Consider the following 26,226-nt stretch of genomic DNA (forward strand, 5'->3'; position numbering starts at 1 on the left):
AAAAAAAATAATTTTAAAGATAGAGCATCCAAAAGCTTATAAGTTTCATTACTTTCTTTTGCCTCAATTATCAGAAGCAACTCTTATTCATCATCGATAAATTCAACATCGTCGAGGTCCAAATTCAAAATTGCTCTTCTATTTGAATTGAATACTTTATATTATAAAATGGAGAGACAAGAATACAAAACTTGATGTGAAAATAATAAAATAGAATAACCTATTTATAGTTTGGGAAAAACATGATCAGTTAATCATATCATTAATTAAAAATGATCAAATAATTTGAATCATTAAAAAGCGGGATAGAAATATATTGTATCTTTTTTATAAAAAATTTACATGTCATAATAAAATATAATTTAGATGATCAAACTTAATTAATTTTGAAGATGAATAATCTTTTTCTAATTCATCAAGCTCAATTGATTATTTGTCCAACTGTCAACATCTCAAATGTGTCATTATATTAAAAGAGCTACGTTATATTGTACTATTTTTGTAAAAGATAAAATTTGTCATCCTAACAGTCCCATATGATTGATTTTACGATCATTTGTAAAAATATAAATCGAAAAACTGACTATGTACTATGCTCATGGAGTTGGGAACTATGCTGTCTGGAAACTTGGAGACGAGAAACGGGAAACGCGGAAACGGAAATTGGAAACAGCAATAGTTGAAGTTTCCAGTTTTTGGAAACGTTGAAGACCTACAGTGTCGAAGACCTAAAGTTAAATAGCCTTAACTTTAATTTAGGAGGGGTTAATTAAATAAACCTAATGTGGATGGGGTTTGATCAATCAAATCCTAATTCATTTAGGGTTAGGAGGTTTAGTGGGTTTAATTGGCTAGTGGATGGATTAATGGCTATCGTAACCTAAATATTCACCCGATTCTCGCAGCCAGCCTCCCTTGTTTCGCCGACGCCATCTTTGCTTCCTCTTCTCCTCTTCCTCATCTTTTGCCGCCGCCGCCCACACTTGCCGACGTCGTCCTCTCTTCTCTTCTTCCCTTCCTTGCTTTTTCTCCACCCCACAGCTGTCGCCGCTCCTTTGGTCGCCGCCGCAGGACACCAACACCCCAAGTTGACGGAGGAGCTCGGAGACGCTCGTCGGCGTGGTCGGGGAGGTGCGCACCTGCCTCGTCGTCCCCTCCTCGTCGCCACGGTAAGAGGACGATAAGGTCACCGTGAGGTTGAAGTTTCCACAGATGAAAATGTTTCCCAACATTTCAGAAATGGGAACGTCCGTTGTTTACACGTTTCCAGACAGCGGAGGTTGGGAATGTACATATTTCCCTATGTGAAATTGTTGGATGAATTAATATGTGAAATTGTTGGATGGAAAGGGTGATAAAAGTAAGATGGGGATTTGGGTAAGCGTATTGTTTACTAATCCATGTGCTGGGACAGATGGGGGTGGTTATTGTTTACTAATCCTAAACCACTGTCCGCCGCTTCCTGGCCGCTGCTCCATCATTTAAAAAACCCAACCCGTTCTGCAGTCCACTACCTCCTCGCTCCGGCTCGGGCTCGACTCGGTCGGTTGTCATCCACAACTTCTTTCTTTCTGATCCCGGCACCGCCCGCTTTGGGCGTGCCGATCGATCCCGGCAAGGAGGACGATCCGACCTCGTCGCCCGCTGTCTTTGAGAGCTGCCTGCCAATCGTGTTCTTTCTTTACGCTAGGGTTGACTTCGAGTCGAGGAAGATTTGTGATCGGCTCTGCTCGTCCTATTCGCTTCTCTCTCCCTCGCTCTCAGTTTGATATTTTGCGGTAAACATTCATGACGCAGTAGTTTATAAGTTAGATAGAAGAGTTCGGGCGTTTGTGAGGAAGACGGGAAAAGATGTCTAAGGCGGTGTACGAGGGATGGATGGTTCGTATTGGAAGGCGGAAGATCGGACGCTCTTTCATCCACATGCGGTACTTCGTCCTGGAAACCAGGGTCCTTGCGTACTACAAGAGGAAGCCCCAGGATAACATGGTATTTCACTACCGATCTTTTGTGGGATCATCCAATTCAATTGGGTCACGAAGATCTTTTTTTTCCCCCTGTGCTTGAGTATTTTCAAGTGAAGATTTAAATGTTTTTTTTATGATGCTGACTACCTTTTGTCTGACCAGGTTCCAATCAAGACACTTCTTATCGATGGAAACTGTAGAGTGGAGGATAGGGGGCTTAAAACGCACCACGGGCATGTAAGTTTTCATCTTTATTAAGGGGAAAATCTTGATTCCTGACCTAATTAATGTTCAACATTGTCTTTCATTCAATTTACAGTGTTCAGTTTGATCCTAGTTACAATAAATCAGCATTGCTCATGTCCAAGTTTGATTATTACATCCATCATCAAACTATACACATCTTAACCTCCTTTTGCACTAGAGTGTTTCTTGATCATACTAGGACTTTTAATTCTTGAAATTGACACTTTGTCAATTCTTCTTGATCTACCTCAAGCCATATCTACTTAGCCTCTGTATGCATTCTATGCTTTTTTTGCATTTCATCGATCAGATCTAACCATAAAAGAAAATAAAAGAGAAGAAGAACAAAGATCTAATTCTTCCCTAGTTTTAGAATTCCCGTTCTTTACAAGCAGAACATTTGTAAATGTGGTTGCTTAAGAGCAGTGTACCATAGCTTCACTCTTAAATTCTTTGTAAAAACATGAGATACTTACAGTGCTAATGTCTTAGTCTTATCAAAGATGTCCGTTGTTGTGATTGTCTTAGTGTTCTATCACACCCTTTTTATACAAGTTATGTATTTATTTATTAGACAATTAAGTTTGTTATTATACTTAGATGCTTTACACTCGTCTGCCAAATTTTGCTTGTTTCTTCTCCTTTATTGCATTATTTATTAAATTTTTGTGCATGCAGACGGTGTATGTTCTATGTGTTTACAACAAGAAAGAGAAGCATCATCGACTTATGGTTTGTGCTTGCATCACTTCTTTTACTAAATTGATCAATTGTCTCATTTTATCCACCTTAAGAATTTATTTCTATCGAGTCTAAATTGCAACTAGGATTAAGATTTCTGATGCTTCAATAAAAACATGTAGTAGCTACAACAAGCAATATAAATCTTAAGCATTGATAATTTGTTGATGATCTAAAAAGTTGCAATTATGATTTAGCAAAATCATTTCGACCGATATAGAGCTTTGAGTTGGATTGATACAACAATCAACAACAACAACCAAGCATTATCCCTTTAGATGAGGTTGGCTATATGAATCCTTCACACTATTAGGCTTTATTCCCTAGTATATCATCATCTATATTTAAATAAATTTTAACTTGTTTTATCGTTGTTAACCAAGTCTTTATTTGCTTTTGAGTTTCATTTTATAATATATTATGAATAAACTTATATTGAGTAATGATTATTATAAAGTACCTAGTGATATGGTAAAATTTCATGTATTTATATATTTAATTTTCCTTATCGCGTCTACTTTAGATGCATTCGTATCTACTTTATTTGACCATAATGTAAGAAAAATTGATTACAATAATTATTTATTTAAACACATTTAATTTTTAAATTGGAGGATATGCTAATGTACTAAGAGAAATTTTAAGCATCCATCTTGGTATATTGACTTTATTATAAGAATGTGAATTCTTCCACATTTTTACTACCTACTCATTTCATTATTGCAAGGAAGACTTGGTTGACATTCTCACTTTACAAATTCAAATGCATTCTTACTTGTTTGAATGGGTTACTAATATGGAGTAAAAAAACATAATGTTAAAGCACAAAAAGAGAAGTGAAGTACTTTGATTCCTTTTTTTGGAAGGGATGCCCAAATAATAAATGAAGAAACATTGTAGTGGAACTAATTCTCCCTTATGCTTGGAAGCGATGAACCAAGAAGAGGAGTTGACAACTTGCCTAGAGTCGATTTCTCTTTAGTACGGGAGAATAATGCAGTTAGAATTTTAAATATTATTTATTGTTAAAAAGTTTAAAATTGTACTAGTCATTAAATTTTTATTCTTATATTTTTAAGAAAATAGGAGAATTTTTAAAAGGATGTTTATTTTTTAGAAAAAGTTAAAATAGAGCTTTTATATAGTTAGAGATTTTATTAGTATAAATTGAGTTCTTTTATAAAAAATGTTTTATTGTCAATTTATAAAAAGGGGTTAGGCTCCCTTGTATTAAACAAGATATTTGAAATAAGAAAATTTCTTTTTTGATTCTTTTGGTGATAATAGTTTCTTTTTTGTGTCTTCTGGGTTAGTATTTTCTCTTTGAGATATTTATCTCCTCCATTAATTTTATCCACATTCTTCTATGGTATGCTGGTTTGATTTTTGTGCTACATCAAGAGTTTTAGAGCGAATGTGATTTGACCTACATACCTCATTTCATATATCATTAATGCTTTTTTACCATGATTTACATCATGGATCACAATATTGACTCCTTACCCAAATCATATAGGTCTTATGAGATTATTTTCTATTCATAATCCAACACTTATAGATCAATGATCATCAATCACTTAATTAAGGTGATATAGAACATCAAAACCATCTAATTATAAAGTAAAATCCTTTACACTACTCATTATACAACTTTTAAAATAAAATAAGGAAAAGCTTCTATTCGATATATTAGGTCAAGAAACAAAGTCAACCTTAGAATCAGATTAATTACAGAGTGTACACTTATCAATTCTCGAAAATGGAATATTATGCTTCTGAGATCCATAATGAAATATATGGGTAAAAGTATTTCTCAAAACTCCATGAAAATATTGTTACTGCATCACTACTGACCTAGTGGCGGGTTTGCCTTGATGCACACCCTTGAAACATAGACTCCACTAACTAAGATTCCTTACAACGTTAGAAATTCATTTTATTTGCTTGGTATCCTGAAGATATGCATTGTTAACCACTTACTCTAACTCCACTAAATCAAAGAGACAATAAATCACATATGTAAGAATGCTTTATACTAAGACTTGTTGGCCTTTGTTCCTACTCACTCTTAGCCAAACTACGGTTGCTTCTCTTCAACAACGTTAGAAATTCATTTTATTTGCTTGGTATCCTTAAGATCTGCATTGTTAGCCATTTACTCCATAGCACTCCAAGCCAACAATTTTTTAAGTAATATGCTTAAACTCCACTAAATCAAAGAGACAATAAATCACATATGTAAAAATGAGCAATGCTTTAGATTAAGAACTAACAAAACAAAACAGATTATTAATCCATAAAATAATACAGGCACAAGTCATTTTCCTAAGCCTATCAAGGTAAAGCGTACACAAGTTATCAATTCTCTTGTTAACCTTTGTTCCTGCTCACTGTTAGCCAAACCATGGTTACTTGTCTTTGACACCACTAAGACGAGTATCATGTAACTATGAATCACCATTAAATATTTAGAAAAGAGGTAAAACACTTTTATCTTGCCACAAGAAACTCTATAGGAAACCATATTGATCCTTTAGGTCCTATTGCTTAGAGCCGCTCCTTGGCTTGCCCTATAAATAACATTATGAAATTCAAAATATTAAAATCCAAGGAAGAAAGACCCATAATTTCAAATAACGAATATTGAATTTTTAATTTCCAAACCGACTCAAAGCTACAAAATTTTTGAATCAACTCACTTTGATACCACAAAATTATCATGCCCCATACTCTAAGAATGACTTTCTCGTAAATAAAAGTGTCCCTTGGGCTACTTGTTGACTTTTTCTCTTTTAAAATGTACTACCCCTTTATTTTCCTTTTACAACAACTTATCATTTTTTACGAAATAAGTTTCCATCATTGTGTTACCACATCCCATGCAATGTATTAAAATAAGTTCATTTACAACAACAACAACAACGATTGCAATATTTAAATGAACAGATACATCATATAGAAATCATATCGTTAAAATCTAAATACTTTTAGAAATCCATCATTTTAAGCTTCGAAGCAATACATTATCCCATTAGAGAAACATAAACATTTTAGGTGTAAGGAAGTACTAAAAGTTCAAAAAATTATAAAGTGAACAATACAATCTCAGCGAGCAACAATGTTTATCTAGTATTAACTAAAGAGAGATTTAGAGATGATTTTGATGAAAGCCTATAGCCACAGAAAATCATTTGTCACATTCTCAACATCTTTATCATTAGCACCAACATTACCATACACATTTATTCCACATCAATTATAATTATTAAATCTTCCTTTTGCCCTCCAAAATCCATCATACTAGTTGTTTGGGGATTTTGTCACAAGCTTTTCTCTAAATTAATAAAACAGATGTGCAAATCTTGTTCTTTGTTTTTCTCTATATTTTTTTATTATCATCTTATTAGATAAATGACATCTCAAGATTTAGTATGTTGAGTTATAAGTGAATCTAGAGCCATATTTTTTATAGGTTAATGTAGAATTGATTTTTGTTGACTTAAATCTTTTTTGGTCATTTTATTTTCAGCAAGATATGGGATTGGTACATTTGAGTTAAAATTTAAACACCATATGAAGCTCCTCTTAGTTTATGGCAGATCACTAGGATTTAAAGATTTTAAAATAGCACATTTGTGACTTATTCTATGTATTTTTTTTACATTAAAAGTTTTAAATTAATTAAAATAACAATTGAATATATAAAATATAATTTTAATAACAAAAAATATGAGAGAATAATTGTGATTGAACATGAGATTTCTTTAAGGACTTTAGATATCTCATATTTCTTATTTAATAAAAAGAAAATATTGATGAATTTATGATAAGTAAGATATTGAGTGAGTGATTGAGATGAGAGGAGCAATTAGAGATTTGTGAAATCGTGATCCTGCAAGGTTTAAAAGAAAAATTTACTAGATTGTGGTATCTTGTCTATGTTTTGGATTACAATTGGATTAGTAGTTAGAAAATAACATAGACAAAAGATGATGTATTAGGGGCGAGCATGGTATGAAATTTTGTAACTTGCCACATGGCACAGTTGGAACGTATCATTATGATATATTATCAAACTGGATACTACTCTACATGCAAAGTCTTTTGTTCCATTATATCAAACAGTGAATATCTTGTCCGCCAACACTCGACATCGTTTAGCATGCTATAACATAGATAACACAATTTGAGATGAATAGAGATAATGTTATTATTATTTTATAGTTTGTGTCAATATTAGATAATATCAAAAGTATAGTTTAGATGGAACATAAAGTGAAAGTTTAACTATATAGTTTTCTTGTCTTTTTTATTTTTTCTTCATCTCCTCCTTTCTTCCACCTCTAATTTGTCACTGACACCATATAACATTTAAAAATCAAAATGTGGCACGATTTTTGAACTTTGGATGTGAGTTTACTTAAATATTCAAATAAAAAGATACTACTATCAAGAATAGCTATAGTCATTGATAAAATGATAGAATATACATTAAGACTATATAAGATTGCATAAACTTTGAGGGATAAGATCATGTTGTTGATGTTTGAGGACTAAGATTAACTCTGCTAGAAGATGAGGGTAATGATGATAGTGTGTGGATTTTTCCCTATAAAAGTGATAAATTAATAGTTTTTTTTATCTTGTGAGACAAGTTTATTATTTCCTTCTTGTTTTGTCAATTTCAGATATTAAATCTAACATTGATCTAGTCGTTCATTTATATTTTCATGTGTCAATTATTCTTTATGTATACTTTATTCCTTTTTATATTTATTTAGTTAGATCAAAATCTATGCTAGTTAAGTTTGGGCCAGCCAATTGACGATTCATACATGTCAATATGTGATATGTAGCTATGCAACCATGTGTATGCATATGTGATTGCATTAAGTCATTAAACTTCTTCAACATAATGTTTCATTAATTTTGTCATACTTCCCTTTGTACTATCACTTGTAATTAGTAAATATATGTGTCTTTTTATTTGATAAGGCAAATATATTAAGCACTGAGAAGAATCTAGATGAATATCCTATCAAGATCCTTAAGCCCCCATCAAATTACAATGATTTCTAGATTGCCAAATAAGATATACCATACAAGACATAGCCAAGGTCCTCATCTTTCTAATATGCCTAGAGCCTCTAATCTCCCTTTGGAAGACTTGTAGCATTCGTCTCACAGTGCTTATCTTTTGTTGGATACTTAGCTAAGTATGCACTCTGGTCCATAGGGCCCTGCTAACTAAGCAGTTGAAGAAAAGGTGATCTTGAGTCTATCCTCCCCTTGGCATAGGGGGCAGGTCTTGCATGTCATATAAGGAAGTCTATCCTTAGTATGCAAGCGTCCATGTGCAAGTAGCCACAACACAAAACTATGCTTGGGCATGATGCCTGGTCGCTAAACCACTGTAGTCCAAGATGACTGTTGCCCCTTCGGTAAAAAGAAGTCATATGTGTAGTGCCTTGCCAGGTCGAGTCATACCAAGAGTTGAGCATAGATGTCGTCTGGTTTGCTGCCCCTGCACGATCCAAAATGGTATTTTTAATCTACAATAGCCGCTTAATAAGCGGCGAGTCTGATGCCTTCACCTGCCGCTTAATATATGTATTTTTATTTTCATTTCATGATGTATGATTGATTTGACAAAATTTTCAAGATATAGTACGAACATTTTTTTTATATTACTCCCGAGGCATAGTTGAGTTGGTTACGACGGAACAGAATTACTGAAATGGGCAAGGATCGAATCTCGGCGAAGCCGAGGCAATGCTCTCCTCCGTCATGGCCAACTGCAATTTCTCGATTTACCTCCTCACAGATGGTCGTGGTGCCGACCGTGTGGGGCTGCTGGAGTGATGGATTCCACCATTTTTTGCTGAAGTACGAGCATTTTATTGCATATATATATATATATATATATATATATATATATATATATATATCATGCTTTATCACTTATAATCTATGAATAAGAATATCAACTTAAATAAAATATATTTTAAGATGCTCTGTTGCAAGATTAAAGATTGAATTAGTGTTTTTAGCTTGTCCACTGCATGACGGACTATATATGCTATGGGGGCACGTATGCAACCATGTATCATATTAACGAAGAAATGTTGAGATATATTTATCTGGATTAAATAATATGACATAAAAACATGCATAATAAAGTGTACTAATCAAATTTTGCAATCTATAGTTTCAATATATGTTACATTCTCATTGAAGCAATTTATAAAATGCAAAACCTGTTGTTAACCAGCCTATTTATAGAGAATCACATACCCAAGCAAATCATGAAAACACGAACCCAAATGACTGTGTTTACTGCTCAAAGGAAAATGTTTAAGTTAATACTTATAAGTTACAAAACTAAAAACTCAGAGAGGTGGTAAAAAAATTCACAAGAACTAATCTTCTCTTGGAGGAGAAACATTGAATATCGTCATGCTAATCTTTATTAACTTGGTCCATTTTGAGGAAGCTGGGAAATAGAATTACATTGCCTGCCATTTTGGATTTTTAACATTGCTCACTAATTTCAAACTGCTAGGTTTTCCATCTATTCACTGATCTAGTCTGTGTGCTTTGCCACTCAGGGATAGCTGACACTGGCATTGAGATCTTTTCCATGTTCAAACAGTGTTTACCTTCATGTTTGCTTTCCCATGTGGAGGCCTTTTCTCAACTTATTTCATGTTTGGATTTGGTCCCGCATCTCAACACATAGGTGCATTGACCTTTGCTGCACAGATTGACATTTAGAAGCTTGGGTTTTAGTGCTGTTTCTTTATGAAATGATTCATGTTGACATATTTCATTGACAATGGGATCCAAATTTTTTGTTTTTTAATTTAAAAAGTTTAGTTCAAATCAAGGTTCAAAATCTCATTTTGTGCCAGAGTTTTGGTTCTAGGCCAGAATGAGCTATGCTGGTGTTGCCAACAGCGTACCAGGATGGCACTGGTGAACATCAATTAGAAAAAGAAGAAACTGAGGATGGAAGGAGAAACGGGGGAGGAAGAACACATACCTAGCTCTAGTAGGAACCCTCATTGGAAGAAGATGAGATCACGAAGAATACAAGGTCATATGCTGATGAAGTTGCTCCAACAAAACCCTAGCTCACGTAAGACAAGTTCCAATAGGATCCCTTGCAGAAGAGATGAGATTGCGAGTTGATATGTCTCTACAGTGGAGTGCTAGCTCATGAAAGATAACTCTAGTTGGAATCCTTACACAAGAGATTATGAACTGCGGAAGACCTAGGGAAGCTTCTTGCCGAAGATGTGCTTGGGGAAGCCACATGGTAGAAGGCATGCTCAGAGAAGCCTGACAAAAGAAGACTACTCAGGGAGAAGCTGGTAAGGAGTGGTATCAACAGCTGGTAAGCAGTGCATCAACTGGTTCATGTGCTGGTCGATGGATGGAATGCTAAGTATTGCTGGAGCCGGCTAGCACGGAACCAGATTTAAAACTGTAATCAAAATAAAGATTTGATTCTATTACTTGTAAAAAGTGTGTATCTTTTTTGATATATCTTTTTGGATTACTATCTCTGTCATTGGAAGGAATCTATTGCCTAGATGCTTGTTTGTATGTGCACAATATTTTTCTCAGTACATGTTTTCTGGTTAAACAGATGGCGGCATTCAACATTCAGGAGGCATTGATTTGGAAGGAGAAAATTGAACTTGTTATTGATCAGGCGAGTGAAATTTCCATTGGTCCACCAGTCTTTCTGTTTTAATGTTAGCTCATACTGGATTTAACCATGAAGCATTTCTCATCACATACACATATTGTTGAACCTTGAACGAACTATCAAACTTCTAGTTATTTGAATGTCATTGGATTCATTGGATATGACTACTAACTTCTAGTCAGCCCTTCAAATTCTAGTTATTTAATTTGGAAATTTTTGTTTTACACAGATGTGGCTATTGCAATGTGATGACGGGTGTCACTATTGTAGTAGTATATTGATTCTATTACTCCTTTTCTTTGCCATAATCAACATGACAGACTTTTTTTTATTTAGAACAGCCTGAATCTTGTTTAATTCATTTTAAGCTTGCCCTAAAATTTATGCTGTGATATTCTTTCTCTAAGACCAATTTTAGGAGGTTGTTCTTGGTTGTTTAAGTAATGGTCAATCCTGAATTAACTGGCTCTCTTTATTGAACAGCAAGATCCTCCAACAGCAAATGGAAACAAGGCTTTTTCTACAATGCCTGCCTCAGACAATGGAAGGAATGCCTCTTCTTCTGACAGAGAAAGCCAGTGAGTGCTGATTTTGTGTGGCTATATAGTGTTGAAAAATATTAAGGAATGGTTTTGTAGCTTAATCAGATGACAATACTATTGATTTATGCTTCTGTTTTTAACTCGTTTTATGCTTGTATCTTTATGAGGCAAGCATATGTATTTGTCTTAGATATCTAATTCTCTCTTTTGGCTTCTGTTAGATATTAGTAGGAAAAAGCCTATTTCATACCCATCACTATGAAAGATTGGCAATTTCTAACTCTGGTTTGATTTAAAATTCAATCCTAACATTTAAAATCTATCGAATAAATAGTTGTTTGCTAGTGAATTGATGTTAGAGAAAATAGAAAATTATACTTATTATTTTTCACGCGAACAATGCAGGCTAATAGAATAATATTCTGTTTGGTGACATAACCATTTTAAAGTTGATATTTGAAGTAGAAAATAGGTCCTCGTGTTAACTCTTCTAAGGTTGATAAACATGATATGATTGCTGGATGATTAAAGTTCATTCCCTATATTTTATTGGTCTACCATCATCCTAACATTCAAGCAGTTAAGGATTTTTTTTCCTAACACTTCTCACATGCAAGTGAGTAAACTAGATTAGCGTAGCCTAAACCCAACACTTATCCTGAAATTTAATTGGGGGCGGGGCGGGGGTATATCTTTTTATGTGATTATTTGTTAATTGATTATGTGATACAATTAAGCATTCTATTATCTTAAGTTTAAAAAAAAATCGTTTAGATTTATTTAGTGTTTGTTGGATTGTTTTAGGCAACCAAATCATATTTTATAAAGAATCAATCTCATTGTCTATGTATAAAAGGAGTGTCGATCTATAAAAGGGCTTAGGATCTCTTGTGTTGAATTATATTTCTATTAATATTATTTCCTCTTTCGATGGGATGAGTTATTCTTAGTTTGCATTAATTAATTTAGTCTTGTACAAGTTCTCCCACCTTTTTAATGAGTTTTCAATTGGCTCGATAATTTCGTTCCCTTCTCTCATTCTTTGCCACAAAAGAATTGTCATTGGTACCTACCACAACACTTGATCTATGACAAACTTCACTCATTCTCCCGTCATGTATTTCTTGAAGCAAGAGCTTGTGCAATTGAGTTCCCCATGAGCTACCTTATTCCCCACTCTTGCAACAAAGGGACCTTTTGCCCTCCTTTATCATTAAAACCTAGCTAGTAGGTACGATTTAATCTAGTTTCCTTCTTCACTTCTGCTAAAAGTAGCTATGGTGCTTGCCCTTCTACATGTTAGCCATCTAACTCCGCCACAACTCCGTCTAGTGTTGCTTGGTGCGACTAGGATTCACACAGTGGGACCTCGACACCCATACCCTATCTAGTAGAGGATGCCATGAGCTTCATCAACTCTCCTTGCCTTCGCTTCACCTAAATTTGTCGCACCCACCCAACTTAGAGATTCCACTTGATGCTACCAATGTGTGGATCATCTTGGTGGAGTGATTGTAGCGTCATGTTGCCTTCAATTTCTCTTGTCGATCTTTTTGAGCACTTGTTGTCTCTACAACTGAGAACCACTTGCTTTAGTGTCGCCTCCGCTCACAACACGACATGGTTACCTCACTTGCAACCTTTATTGTTTTCGAATTTAAAACCTAGAAATTTAATAGATTAGTTTAACTAATCTATAAAATTAATAATAAGTCTATATTTTGAAAATATTTTGTGTTTACAAGAGATAAATTGGTAGAGGAGAAGACGAAAATGATAGAGAACTCAGGTTTTAAGTTATAATACAGAAGAAAGAGTAAAATGAGAAATGAAATAGGTATTATTATAGATAGTTTGTTAAGTGACGAAGTAGCAGGAATAGTTGGTAAGGGAGAGGATTATAGCTCTCAAGATAGTGGTAGTAAAAGAAATTATTAATTTAATTAGCATATATGCACTTCAAGTAAGATTAAATGAAAATATGAAACATAGGTTTGGAAGACCTAGATGAGGTAGAACACAACAAAAGAGATGATTTTAATAGGAGGAGATCTAAATGGATTTGTAAGAGTAAGAAATAAAGAATATAATAGGGTGCATAGAGACTATAGTTTTTATTCAAGAAATGAGAATATGATAAGGTGCATAGGGCTATGGTTTTGGAATAAGAAATGGAGGAAAAACTATATTGATCGGATAGCATATGAACTTATAATAATTAATACATTTTTTAAGAAGAGATAAGAACACCTAGTTACTTTTAAAAGTGGGAACAATAAGTCATAAATTGACTTTCTTATGGTTAGGAGGAGGATAGAAAAATTTATAAAGATTGCAAGGTCATCTCTAAAGAAAACTTAACTATCCAATATAGGTTAGTGATATTAGGTACCCACCTCAAACATGGTATCACTAAGGAAAATGTTCATGACTCTTGGATCAAGTGGTGAAAGTTAAAAGATGAGAAACAAAGTATTTTTAAGGGGAGGGTAGAGCACATGTATTAGGAGAAATACACAACACTCAAATACAATATGGGATAAGATTATATCAAATTTAAAAATAGTGGCTAAGAGCCTACTTCGTGAGCCAAGAGGATGGGTATTATCAAATAAAGAATCTTGATAGTGGAATGAGGAAGCACAGGAGAAAGTGATAAAAAAATAATAACATTTTAAGTTACACTTGTAAGAACAATGAAAAGTTAAAAAAGTATGTAGTGACTAAAAAATAGGCTAAGAAAGCAGTGATTGAAGGCAAGAATGAAACTTTTGAACACTTGTGTTTACAAGTTGATATAAAAAGAAGGGAAAAAAACATCTATAAAATAGGTAAAGCGAGTGAGAGAGGAAAACAAGGGATCTTATTCAAATAAGATGCATTAAGATGAATCCGATAGGGTACTAACAAAGGATGTGATGAAAGTGGTATTTTTAATGAAGGTTTAGGTGATCAACTAAATTTAGGAAATTTAAGTAAGAGGAGTATAGAAATTTAAATTTTTATTAGAGAATTCAAATGGGATACAAAATAGAAAAACGATTGGATCATATGATATTTTAATAGAATTATGGAAGTGTCTAGTGAAGTAGAATATTAAATGAATTACGAAATTATTTAATTTAATATTGAAAACGAAAAAAAATACTTAATGAGTGGAGAGTAAGTATTTTAGTTCCTTGTATAAAAACAAAAGAGACATTTAAAATCATGCGAATTATAGGAGTATTAAAGCTAATGTCATACTATAAAACTTTTGGAAAGAGTGATAAAAAAAATGAAAGCAAGTAATTGAAAATCAATTTAGATTCATACATAAAAGGTTAATGATAGAAACTATACATCTTCTCAGACATATGATATTCATTGACATCGAAAAAGCTTATGACAGTTTTGAGGGAAATTATATGGAGAATTCTAGAAAAACAATATGCTTGCATAACATATATTGAAATAATTAAGGATATGTATGAACATATAATGACAAGAGTCAAGATTACAAGTGGATTAACTGAAGGATTTTCTATAAAGATAGAGTTACATTAAGGATTAATTCTAAGTTCATATCTTTTTATATTAGTTATGGATAAATTCACTGGACACATACAAGACATGTTATCATGGTTTATATTGTTTGCAGATAATATTATTTTAGTTGATGAGACGTGAAAAGGTAAATGCTAAACTTGAATCTTGATCGGAAATACTAAAAGTAAAATGTTTTATTATATAGAATTTAAGTTTAGTAGTAGTGGACACAGAAAGACAATTGTTAAGATAGGAAATGATGAGTTATTTATAACTGTGAGTTTTAAGTATTTAGATTCATTTTTGCAAAAGGATGGAGGGGTTGATAGAGATGATTTACATAGGATACAAATAAGACAGCTGAAATAGAAGAGAGCATTTCTTTGTGATCATAGAGTCCCTTCAAAGTTTAAAGAGAAATTTTATAAAATGGGGATTAGATTTTTTATGTTATATGAAGATAGATGTTGGGTTATGATTGAGCACACAAGTAGAATATCAGAGTCGCAGAGATGAAGATGTTAAGGTAGATATGCGGATATATAAGGATGAACAAATAACAAATAAAAACATTGGAGATAAAGTTGGGCTATACCTATTGAGAGAAAACTCTAAAGACGTGTTTAAAATAGTATGAATATGTACATATACGATCAATAAATGTCTTAGTTAGGTAGTGTAAGATCATGACAAATATGATATTAATCGAGGAAGAGTGATCAAAGAAGATTAGTTAGCAATGATAAAATCGGATAAACTTCATTTTAAGATTTAAAATTTTAAGCCGTATTGGAGTTTCTGTTCTAGACTGAAACGATACGGTTTCAGTATTGTATTATGCCGTATTGATACAATTTTGATATTTTTTTAAAAAATAAAGTATATATTAATTAAATTTTTATTAATATTTGATTGGTATGAATGGTTATGTTTGAATATTTAAAGTTTCTTTTAATTATTAAAGCATATAATTAATTTTTAAAATTATTTAAAATTATGAAAGTAATAATTAAAATAATTATTTTAAAAAATAAAGTTTAAAATTGTTTAAAAAAATTTAAACTAAAATAAAATTATTTTAAAAACTCAAAGATAACTTTATTTTTTTAATTATATTTTAATATATTTTAAAAAATTTAATTTTAAAAATGTAGTTGGAATATTTAAAATCATATTTTTGGAAAAGTTTAGATTGTTTTAAATTTAAATTTATTTTTAATATAATTTTAATTATTAAAAAAATTTAAATATATTTTAAAAATCAAAATAATTTTTGATATTTTAAGTTAAAATTTTAAACTTATAAAAGTTCAGAAATTATTCTTTAAATTTAAAATCAATTTTAATATAATAGATATATTATATAAATTGTTATACTATATATATATGTGTGTGTGTGTGTGTATAAAGTGTTATATAATTATATATAACAGATATATTATATTATAACTTATTATGACTACATAATATATGTTATATACTGTTAGGTTTAGGTTCGATTCCCTTCTTCTCTTGCGGTCATCCACCGTCCATCATTGCAGCTCGTCGTCGCACCTTATCACTTCCTCTCCCTTTGCTTCTCTTTGCCGATCCAATGTTTGAACGATGTCTTGGTGCCAATCCTATGCCAGAATGGTAAAAGTCGCCGGTATCGAGGGCATGAGTTGGCACTAGAAATCATGATTCATTTAAATATAGATGATGATATAGTAGGGCATCGAGTCCAATGATGTAGGGGGATTCATTAAAGACTTTGTTATTGTTATTGTTGTAGTCTACATTTTGATATATATATATATATATATATATATATATATATATATATATATATATATTATAACATTGAGAGATTGCTACTTTCTCCCATCATTGGGACACATGACAAACTTTAATAACAAAATACACTTGTATTTCTGGTATATCTATTCCTCATTTAAAATTACTTTTTGTTTAATTTAATTGGATGTTGATTTTCTTTATTTGTCTAATTATTCACACAAAATTTTAATTTTTCTTTTACCACAAAAATAAAATAACAAAATTTACGTACCCTTCATTTTCTTATCATATCTTTAGTTAAATTTATCCTAGAAATATTATGGTCATTCATTTATACCTTTTAGTTTACTATAAATTTTATTAATTTAAGTATTTGTCAACTCTTAATCTGACATGGCAAAGACCACTATGAGAGTTGTAAATAAAGTTGTGAGATTTTTGAAAACAAGCTTAAAATCCTAAAAACTCTTGTGGATGACCAAAAAACATTTATCGAACAAGTTATTAGAAAACTAGGTGATATGGGTGAAACAAAAATTCTAAAATATTAGATCCATTAGAAAGTGTGCATCCACACATTTTAATTTGCATCATGCCTCCCAATCTATTCCTAGATATAACGATGACTTCTTTCCTTAATACAACTATAAGCATAATAAAAGACGCATACTAGATGCCTTAAGATGGATGCCATCTAGCTCTCATAGTAGGTTGGATCCAAATGCATAACTTATTAGCCAAGATTGAGAATTATAGTGATTGGTATGATACTAATCCTATTGAACAAGCCCATTTGCCAAAATGAAGCTCATTGCACCTACTAATAAATTTAGACAAAATATTCAGACTAATTTACCATTACGAAATAAAATGAAATGAGAGGAAGACAATATAAATTTAAAAAATTATATGCAGACATACTTTTGGGATCAGCTATATAATAAGTGAATAGATTTAAAAAACTTTTCTCTAATTGTAATGCAATACCTTAGTTGGTTTTAGAAACTGCACATGCAGCAAAGCTAGAGAAGACCATAGAGCTATTATCATTCACTTCATCGACGGACTTAGGCTAGAAATCTAAAGAGAACTTAGGTGTTTTCCCCTAACTTGCTAAAATTTGCTGACCACAAGTTCATGAAAGTTGAGAAGATCATCAGTCTCTCTGTTTTGATGAACCCCTTCCATCAGAACTACACCATCTTATAGAACATCTTAATGATAACTTAACCAATCTTGGAATTGTCATCCAACGGGTCTAACCCCTAAAGAGATAGAGAGATCTAACTCTAATTCTAATCCTCATCAAAAGTACAATGTTATGTAACATAGTTTTGTTTAGGGAACCGTAATATACATGATCCTGAATTCCTGAAAGTAACATACTCCCTAGCTTTAGGAAGTGATCAAGAAGTTGAACCCAAAGATAAAATCCTAGAAACTGAAGATGTAGAGAAGATATGACCTTCACATAGTGTACCTCATCCTATCCACACCCACGACTGATGACACATGGGAACATACTAGTATTTTTCTATGCTTTTGAGAAGTATGGAAATACAACATACCAGATCATTATAGACAATGGAAGTTGCAATAATATAGTTTCTACCATCCAAATCCTATAAAGTAGCATGAATAGTAGAGATGTTTGGTCCGTCTTTAAATAAGCTCTTGCAGTAATAACATTTAGTGTGAATCCTCCCTCTTAACGTTGCTAATGTCATCCTTGCTAGACTTTGGTATTATGACCTCTAGGCATGGATTGAAATCTCGAGCCGTATTGTGCGATACTGACGAAAAATTTCGTTCCGCCGACGGACCGGTACCGACACAGCACCGACACAGGGGTTCCGGCTGGAAAGACGCCTCGACAACGCCTCTGGAGGCGTCGCCCGGGCTCGACGACGCCTCCGGAGGCGTTGTGCAACCTTGGCGATGCCACCGAAGGCGCCGCTCGGGCCCGACGATGCCATCGGAGGCGTCGCGTGGGCCTAGTGACGCCTCTGTGCGCGGGCTGCGCACACCCCTGGTCATGCACGTGGCCAGTCACGATTTTTATTTTATTTTTTTTTAAACTTAGGGCTTAATGAGATTTTAATAATCAATTCCTAGTTATAGTTGATAATTTAAATAGACTTTATTAAAACCTATAAAATTATCTTATTATTTTTTAAAAATATTTTATTTTTTATTTTTAAATATTTAGATTAAATTTTTTATTTCAATTAATATATTTTATATTTTAAAAATATCAAAACTATATCGGCACGGTACGATACGGTACCGAAACTGTATTGTTCCAATCTGGGACCGAAATCTCGGAATGGCTCGATATTTTTAAACCTTGCCTCTAGGTCAGTTCAACATTTGATGCAGTCCCTTCACCTTATACAATCTCAATTTGAAAGAAAAGGAAGCACTTGGAATGATAGTAGATTTGGATTGTAAGGTTCCCAATAATTTATTAGAAGATTATCCCTCTAACGTTAAGAAGGTCTTAAATGAGTATTAAGACTTAAGTCTTGAAAAGTGATCAAATAAACTGCCACATCTTCGCATAATTTAGCATGCAATAGACCTTGTTTTTGGATCACAGTTACCGAACATTACTCATTACCATATAAATATGCTACAAGATGCTGGACTAAATAAGTAAATTGAAGCACCTCTAGAGAAAGAGCCCTTGTGTCGCCCTATGTTCATGACACTGGAAAAATAGCTTCTTGAGAATGTACGGTGATAGTCGTTCCATCAATAAAATCAATGTCAAGTATTGGTTTTTGATACCTTGACTTGATGAAATGCTTGATTTGATGGCAGTAACCAAATGCTTTTTTAAAATTGACTTGCATAGTGGCTTTCATAAGATTCATTTAAGGTAGGTGATGAGTGAAATGAATCGCCTTTAAAACACTGGATGGATTATATGATAGTTTAGTTATATCCCCAATAATATTTGTTATATTTGTGAGGTAAAGGAAGTCCTAAAAGCTTATATAGGAACATTCTTGATGGTTATTTTGATGACATTCTAATCTACAATAAAGAGTACGACACCTACTAGAACAGATGCTTAGTCCTTGAGACCCTTCGGACTAAGAAATTATTTGTCAACGTGAAGAAGCCTTTAGTGGTTCTTAAAAGATCCAAGTTTCTTCCTTTAGCTTATTATTTCCATAGATGACATTTTGATAAACCTCAACAAAATTAGGATAATCAAGAACTGACAGCCTTCGAGATGCTCAAATCCTCTATGACTTTGTGATGCTTTATGGACATTTCATTAGGAATTTTAGTACCAATGTGGATCTCATCACGAATTACCAAAGGGGAGTTTTACTAGACTAAGTTTGCCCTTCCAATCTTTAAGAAAATGAAAGGATAACTAAGGCTTCTGTTTTTATACATCATAGAACCTTTCTAAAGCATTCGAGAGAATTTGTTATGCATTTGAGGTAAGAATTAAATGTATCCTAAACTAAGGACCCTTTTCTTTTAGCAAGAAACTCAATGAAATTTGACAACATTACTCCATAGTTTTATGCTATTATCCAATTTCCAAGGCATTGGCAGTACTATTTATTGTACGGATTTATACTGAACTCTAATTATAAGACAACTACATCCAATCACAAATAAGTTGAGTGTTAAACCATTGAATTCCTCCACAACTAATTTTGTCCTAAAGCACTGACTAGGGAAGGATAATAACCTTGTCGACATATTGAGTCAAGTTATTGCTACCCTTCACTAGATAAAGACCACCATTATAGGATTTGAATGCTTAAAGAATGAGTACCCTGCATACCTTGACTTTGGTGATAATTCAATTCATCCAAGATAGATATTGTTATAATTTGGACTTTGTAACTTAAGATGGTTATAATTTAAGAGCATACATTATTTGTCCCTCGAAGCACTTTTTAATATGAGAGATACATGCAACAGGCGCCTTAAGGCAATTTTTAATAGGTCTTATTAGTCATTCTTGAGATGTAGCTAGGATTGTATTACAATGCCACATGTGTTGGATATATCTAAGGTAACTATGCAAAACACGAGCCTTTATAAACCCCTACCAATTTCTCATGAACCATAGAAAGTCATTAGGTTGAATTTTATTTAGGGCTTCCTTGGACAGATTGAATGGATGGCTGTACCATAGTTGGTATAAATAGTTGTTCTTTTTAAATGTCACATTTTATTTGCAGCAATAAGACAAGCAGTATAAGTTGTTCTTGAAGGAGGTCATTATCTTTTATGGGTTACTCACATGGATATTATAGATAGGGATAGGGATGTTAAGTTTGTTAGATATTTTAAAAAAACCTTTAAATTTTCACCTGCATTTCATTCACCTGATTGTCAAACTGAGTTGTTAATCATACTTTAGGGAACTCTTGGTGTCTAGTAGGGAAAATTAAAGATTTATCTTATTTCTGTGTTTGCTTATGATAGTTCTATATAACATTCTACAGATAAAAGTTTAGGCCGTCTATGGTGCTTTAGTTTTATTGCTAACTATTTCCTTACCTAATACTTCTACACATTAAGTTTAGCTTTATTTGAGCATATTCCGGAGATGCATATCAATGTTAGGAGAAAGATTGCTCTAACTAATGAGCTTCTATAAAATTCATATAAATGCACATTACACACACACACACAGTAGACATAGCCTTGTTCACTTACGCCTTGAGCAATTTCTCAAAAACTTACACAAGAAATTTTATTCTTTCGATATTCATCCTTTTTGCATTGTTGAAAAAATAGATCATAATATTTATATTGTTGACTTACCATCTAAATTAAATATTAGTTCAATTTTTAATATAATGGATCTAATAATTTTGAGGGATACTCAAGCGCCCTTCTTTGTTTGTCAATTTGCCTACAGTCTCTTTCCACTTTGTCTATGTAACTTAGTTATTCTCTAATCTAATAACATGGGTTGTATTCCTATTTGATACATTTAAGATATCCATCTTCTCTTCTTGGTATCAATGTCCTTACCCTTCCCACCTTTATCTCTATCTCACCATAGTTGCCTTGCATGAACCTTCTTCTCCATCAAACAAAAGGTCCTCTGCCTGATTTTCATGTTCTCCCTTCCAATCTCCTAATGTGCTCCTCCACTCCTTGTTTGCACAATCCAATTGCCTCCCTTCCCCATCGAGACCTAGCCCTTCAATCCAGTCCTCTCAGCAAGGTCCCCTCTTGTGAGAAGGCCTCAACAACCAAGTAGCCTTGCTGAGAGATTTGGATCCTCCACAATGATGCTGTCCTCTTAAAAGAGAATGTGTTCTATACTTCCTATCAGATGTATGTTTGCTGTGGGTATGACATTGTTGATACTGATGTATGTATAGAAGAGCTCTTCAGAAATTGCTTGCATGTTCTTCTCATTTATATTTTAACTTGCATACATTTGCTTCCCATATTATGATGTATCTTGAAATGGTGGCTGAACTCTTTCTGGTTATGTTCTCACTTCTGTGTGCTCGCTGCTGCCTCTGGTTTTATGATAGATGTTAGGAAATAAAGTATTGTCATGCCTAGATCTATGACTTTAATTTTTTATAATTTTAACATTTTTCTGTAGGTGTAGTCCTGAAGAAGAAGAAGAAGAAGAGGAAGAAGAGGTTAATCCTCCTTTATTACGGAGAACAACTATAGGAAATGGTGAATAATACACAATGCATTTGTGCATTATCCAGTAAGTATTGTTGCTTAGTTGCAAATGCAATTAAGTTTGATGATTGCTATTTTTTCAATAGGTCTTCCTGATTCTGTTCTTGATTGGACACGTGATGTTGATTCTGGTTTGTCAACTGAAAACAATTCTTATTCAGTCTTATCTAGAAAACACTGGCGCCTAATAAGATGCCAAAACGGTGAGATATTTCTGTCTTTTTTAGTCTTTCTCTCAAGTATCATGAGAACTACTATTTGGTTCATTTTAATTTCTTTCAGCATAAATTTCAGGACTTCGCATATTTGAGGAGCTAGTAGAAGTAGACTATCTTGTATGTCATGAAAATACATTTGTACCAAGTTAGATTTAATTTTTTTCTCATCATTGTAAATTGTTTAATGGTCCAGCCAAGGAGCTGTAGTAAAGCAATGAAGGCAGTTGGTGTTGTGGAAGCTACATGTGAATCTATTTTTCAGCTTGTGATGAGGATGGATGGATCTCGTTTTGAGTAAGCCATTACCAATGGACTACTTTTTGTTTGCCAAGACTGCAGGCTAATCCCCACTTTCTTGTGTTGTCTTTCAGATGGGATTGTAGCTTTCAGTATGGTAGTTTAGTTGAGGAGGTAGATGGACATACTGCAGTACTCTATCATAGGCTTCAGATGAACTGGTTCCCAGTGTAATCCTTTCTTTAGACACTTTGAAGTGAATTTGAATTAGCATACTATCGATACAATTTTGTGATCGATCACTTGGATATATTGGTTTTCATGTAGCATTGCATTCATAAACTCAAATTTTTTCTATTCTAATTTAAATTTGCCTATGCATTCAAGTTGTAGTAGGTGAAGGGGAGTCTTGACGCAACGGTAAAGTTGTTGCCATGTGACTTGATAGTTATGGATTCGAGTCACAGAAACAACCTCTTGCAATGTAGGGTAAGACCACTTACAATAGATCCTTCCCTAGGATCTCGCATTGGCGGGAGCTTCGTGCACCGGACTGCTCTTTATTCAAGTTGTAGTAGGTATTAGTTTAATTGGGCTATTGGTGTAGTTGGTTTAGTATAATTGTATTTTTATATTCAGGGTTTTATCATGAGTTATATATATGTATTCATGTATAATTATCCCATTTGATAGTATACAATATTTTCCCCCTCAACCTTAGAATTGAAGCACTCATTTTAGTGTTAGGATTTCCAAAGAACTATAATCTCGGGGAGGCTACTATTCTTGCTGTCGATTTCCTAAAAGGAGTGTAGAAGTCATCATGTAACACTCCTCTTGTTCCTTCCTCTAGGAGATCCAACCTCTAGATCTAGTCCCTCTGTCTTTTATTTTGATCAGGTGCCTTGTGACCTTTCCAGAAGGTCTACAAAGTTCTGTTAAATCATGCATTATGGACTTGCTCTATTAGGGAGCCAGAGACTGCAGTATACAGCAGCAACGTGTCCACCTCTCACCACTACAAAAGATTATCTCTTTTCTTCACCTCATTGTCAAGACATTATTCAATGAGTCTGATCAATAGATCTGTTGCTGCCCAAATATACCCTTACTGTTTTTTTTCCATCCTTCAATAGATACACCAACCTTCTTGGTTGCCACCCAGATCTGCTGCAGTCTTTGAGATCTATCTGCAGAATCGATTCTCCCCATTGTTCTTTCCTCTCATTTGCTGTTGGATCACCTTCTGGTTTAGTATTCCATCTGACCTAAACAGAGAAAATTCCTTTGTAGTATATCTGCTGCATCAGGATATGACTTTGCAGCATTTATGATCATGTTTCTTGGTCATTTTACTTCTCCCTTTTGTCTGGATTTGAAGTCCTTGCTTAATCTTCACCTTCTTTTGCATTGGTTCAGTAGATCTGCCCGGATCTCATTTTTCATTTTTTTAAAACAAGTCCCCCATTCCAGCAGCAATCTTCCTTCTCTCTAGGCTATTGTCTTCTTCAGGTCATCTTGGGAGGGGAGCACCTGCCTATTAGTCTTCCTAAATTGTTCATATTTATTCTTTGTGATGTTTGTTTTCCTCGTGTTCCTTCTTTTCCCCATCTCAAGTGGTGATCTGACCTAAACAGAGAAAAATCCTGTTTGTTTTCAGGTTGCTAGAAAGAGTTGAATTGTACTATTCATTTTCAATGAAGTTTTGAACAAAGACATGATCATGTTCTCCCTTTGCTATTCCTAACAAATGGTTGAGTGGTGCTATCCATCTTTCCTCGAAGACACTTGAGGGCTTACTTTTTTTCCTTTAGTTTATTGTGCTACTATATGTACTGCTTCAGGGAAAATCACTAGATGGATATTTTCTAAAATCCCTCTTAATTCATCCTTTCTCTTTATCCTCTCGTGTTGATGTGGTGACAGGAAGTGGAAGATTTTGTTGGCTGTGTACTTATTTGAGGTTGAAGGAATCGTTGCCTATGTGTCCAACTATTTCTACTGTTTTGTTTATTTGTAGTGCCTTATTTATGTATTTTATTTTTTGTTGTGATAACTTTTGCAGATTATATAATGAGTTGGACATAAATAGTATTTATGCTCCATTTCAATGGGGAGTTTTATACGTATTATATCAATTTGACTATTGCTCTAACAAATTTAATGGCGGCTAGAGAGGGGAGGAGGAAAAACAGTAACTTGAAATTGAACAATCTTGGTTATTAGTTGCACAATGGAAACAAATAATGCAACAATAAAAATAAACATAACTAACACAATTCCTTTTACATGGTTTGAGACCTATTCCTACTCTACAACTAATAACTTACAAGGAGAGTCACCTGCAAATTTCTACTATTTTTTTTCCTTTCAAAGTAGAGAAACCTTTTATAAATCACTTCTTACAACAACAACAACAACAACAACAAAAAAGTTAAGCTTGCATGAACATAAGCAATTTTAAGATTATAAACAACAACAATGAGACCAATGAACACTTTATCTAGCTTTCCTTAAGCCTTTCTACTAGTCTTGATGAATGTCTTGTGCCTCTTTATTTATAGTCTTCGAGACTCCAAAATTGTTGTTTTTAGCGAGTCTAGTTGATTGCCTATTTGACTCAATCTACCTAGTTGATCGAAATCACATTTAGTTGACTCGACTCTAAACAAAAAACTTCTCTTCATCTCAAGTTAACTCTACAATCGAATCAACATCTATGGATCATAATTACAACTAAATTATGGTCAAATCTTCACTTAAGTCAAAGGTTACCCGAAATCTAAAATTATAAGTCTTTGATAGACTCTCAACTCACTTAAAGTTTATTTGATAAGACACCTCACCTTTGAGAAAAATGCTAAGAGGCCTCGTCTCTAGGTTTTCCTCTACCAAGAGGCTTCACTTTCAAGTCTTTCTTGTTTGCCATGAGGCCTTGCCTTTGGATATTCCTTATTTGCTATGAGTTCCTCAGCTACTAGGAGTTTTGCCTCTAGGGTTTCTTTGTCTGCCAAGAAGTCTTGCTTCTGAGTATTCTTCATCTGCATGGTACTCGATAAACCTTGACTATTTGGTGTTCTAACTGCCAAGTAATCGGTCATCCTTATATTTCTTGGACTTCTCCAATGCTAACCCTTAACCTACTTAGACTTCTCTACCAAAGTCTTCTTGGACTTCTTCTCCACCCCTATTGAACTCTTCTTTGCTAAAGCCCGTTGAAGTTCTCCTCTGAGAACACTTATTAAACTTCAATGATCATCAATTATCTAGTCAACTTTGATCTATTTAGAGTTCTTTCATCAATAGCACCTGCAGTATCTTATCAAGTATCTTGCACTTATACACGACAAACTTCATTAGCAAACACAATATATGTATAACTTAAATGTTTTGCTTCAAAATCAAAATCACTTGGTTGAATGCAACCACTTGGGGTATGATTGCACTAAATATCTCCTCAACACCATTTATTCGAACTCGACCATTTAAGGCATGATTTCTGATAGTCTCCTTTTTTATTTTTGACAATTTAATCAAAGTTCATTTCCAAAGTCATTTTA

At 33.4% G+C, this 26,226-nt stretch overlaps 1 protein-coding gene across 1 annotated transcript in view; it reads left to right on the top strand.

Moving 5' to 3' along the window:
- Window positions 1-1,532: 1,532 nt before the first annotated feature.
- Window positions 1,533-26,226, top strand: part of LOC141823944 (protein ENHANCED DISEASE RESISTANCE 2-like) — a 51,196-nt gene continuing 26,502 nt past the window's right edge. Inside the window, exons 1-10 of the mRNA XM_074711154.1 lie at window positions 1,533-1,989; window positions 2,130-2,204; window positions 2,892-2,945; window positions 10,606-10,671; window positions 11,152-11,246; window positions 22,123-22,202; window positions 22,298-22,414; window positions 22,506-22,546; window positions 22,623-22,723; window positions 22,801-22,896. Of these exons, the coding sequence (XP_074567255.1) occupies window positions 1,852-1,989; window positions 2,130-2,204; window positions 2,892-2,945; window positions 10,606-10,671; window positions 11,152-11,246; window positions 22,123-22,202; window positions 22,298-22,414; window positions 22,506-22,546; window positions 22,623-22,723; window positions 22,801-22,896 (863 nt within the window). The 5' untranslated portion in view covers window positions 1,533-1,851. The remainder of the gene's footprint in view (window positions 1,990-2,129; window positions 2,205-2,891; window positions 2,946-10,605; window positions 10,672-11,151; window positions 11,247-22,122; window positions 22,203-22,297; window positions 22,415-22,505; window positions 22,547-22,622; window positions 22,724-22,800; window positions 22,897-26,226) is intronic.

This window comes from Curcuma longa, chromosome 3, assembly GCF_044706935.1.
Source record: "Curcuma longa cultivar G26 ecotype Majalengka, Jawa Barat chromosome 3, ITB_CL_G26_1.1, whole genome shotgun sequence".
NCBI classification, from domain to species: Eukaryota; Viridiplantae; Streptophyta; class Magnoliopsida; order Zingiberales; family Zingiberaceae; genus Curcuma; species Curcuma longa.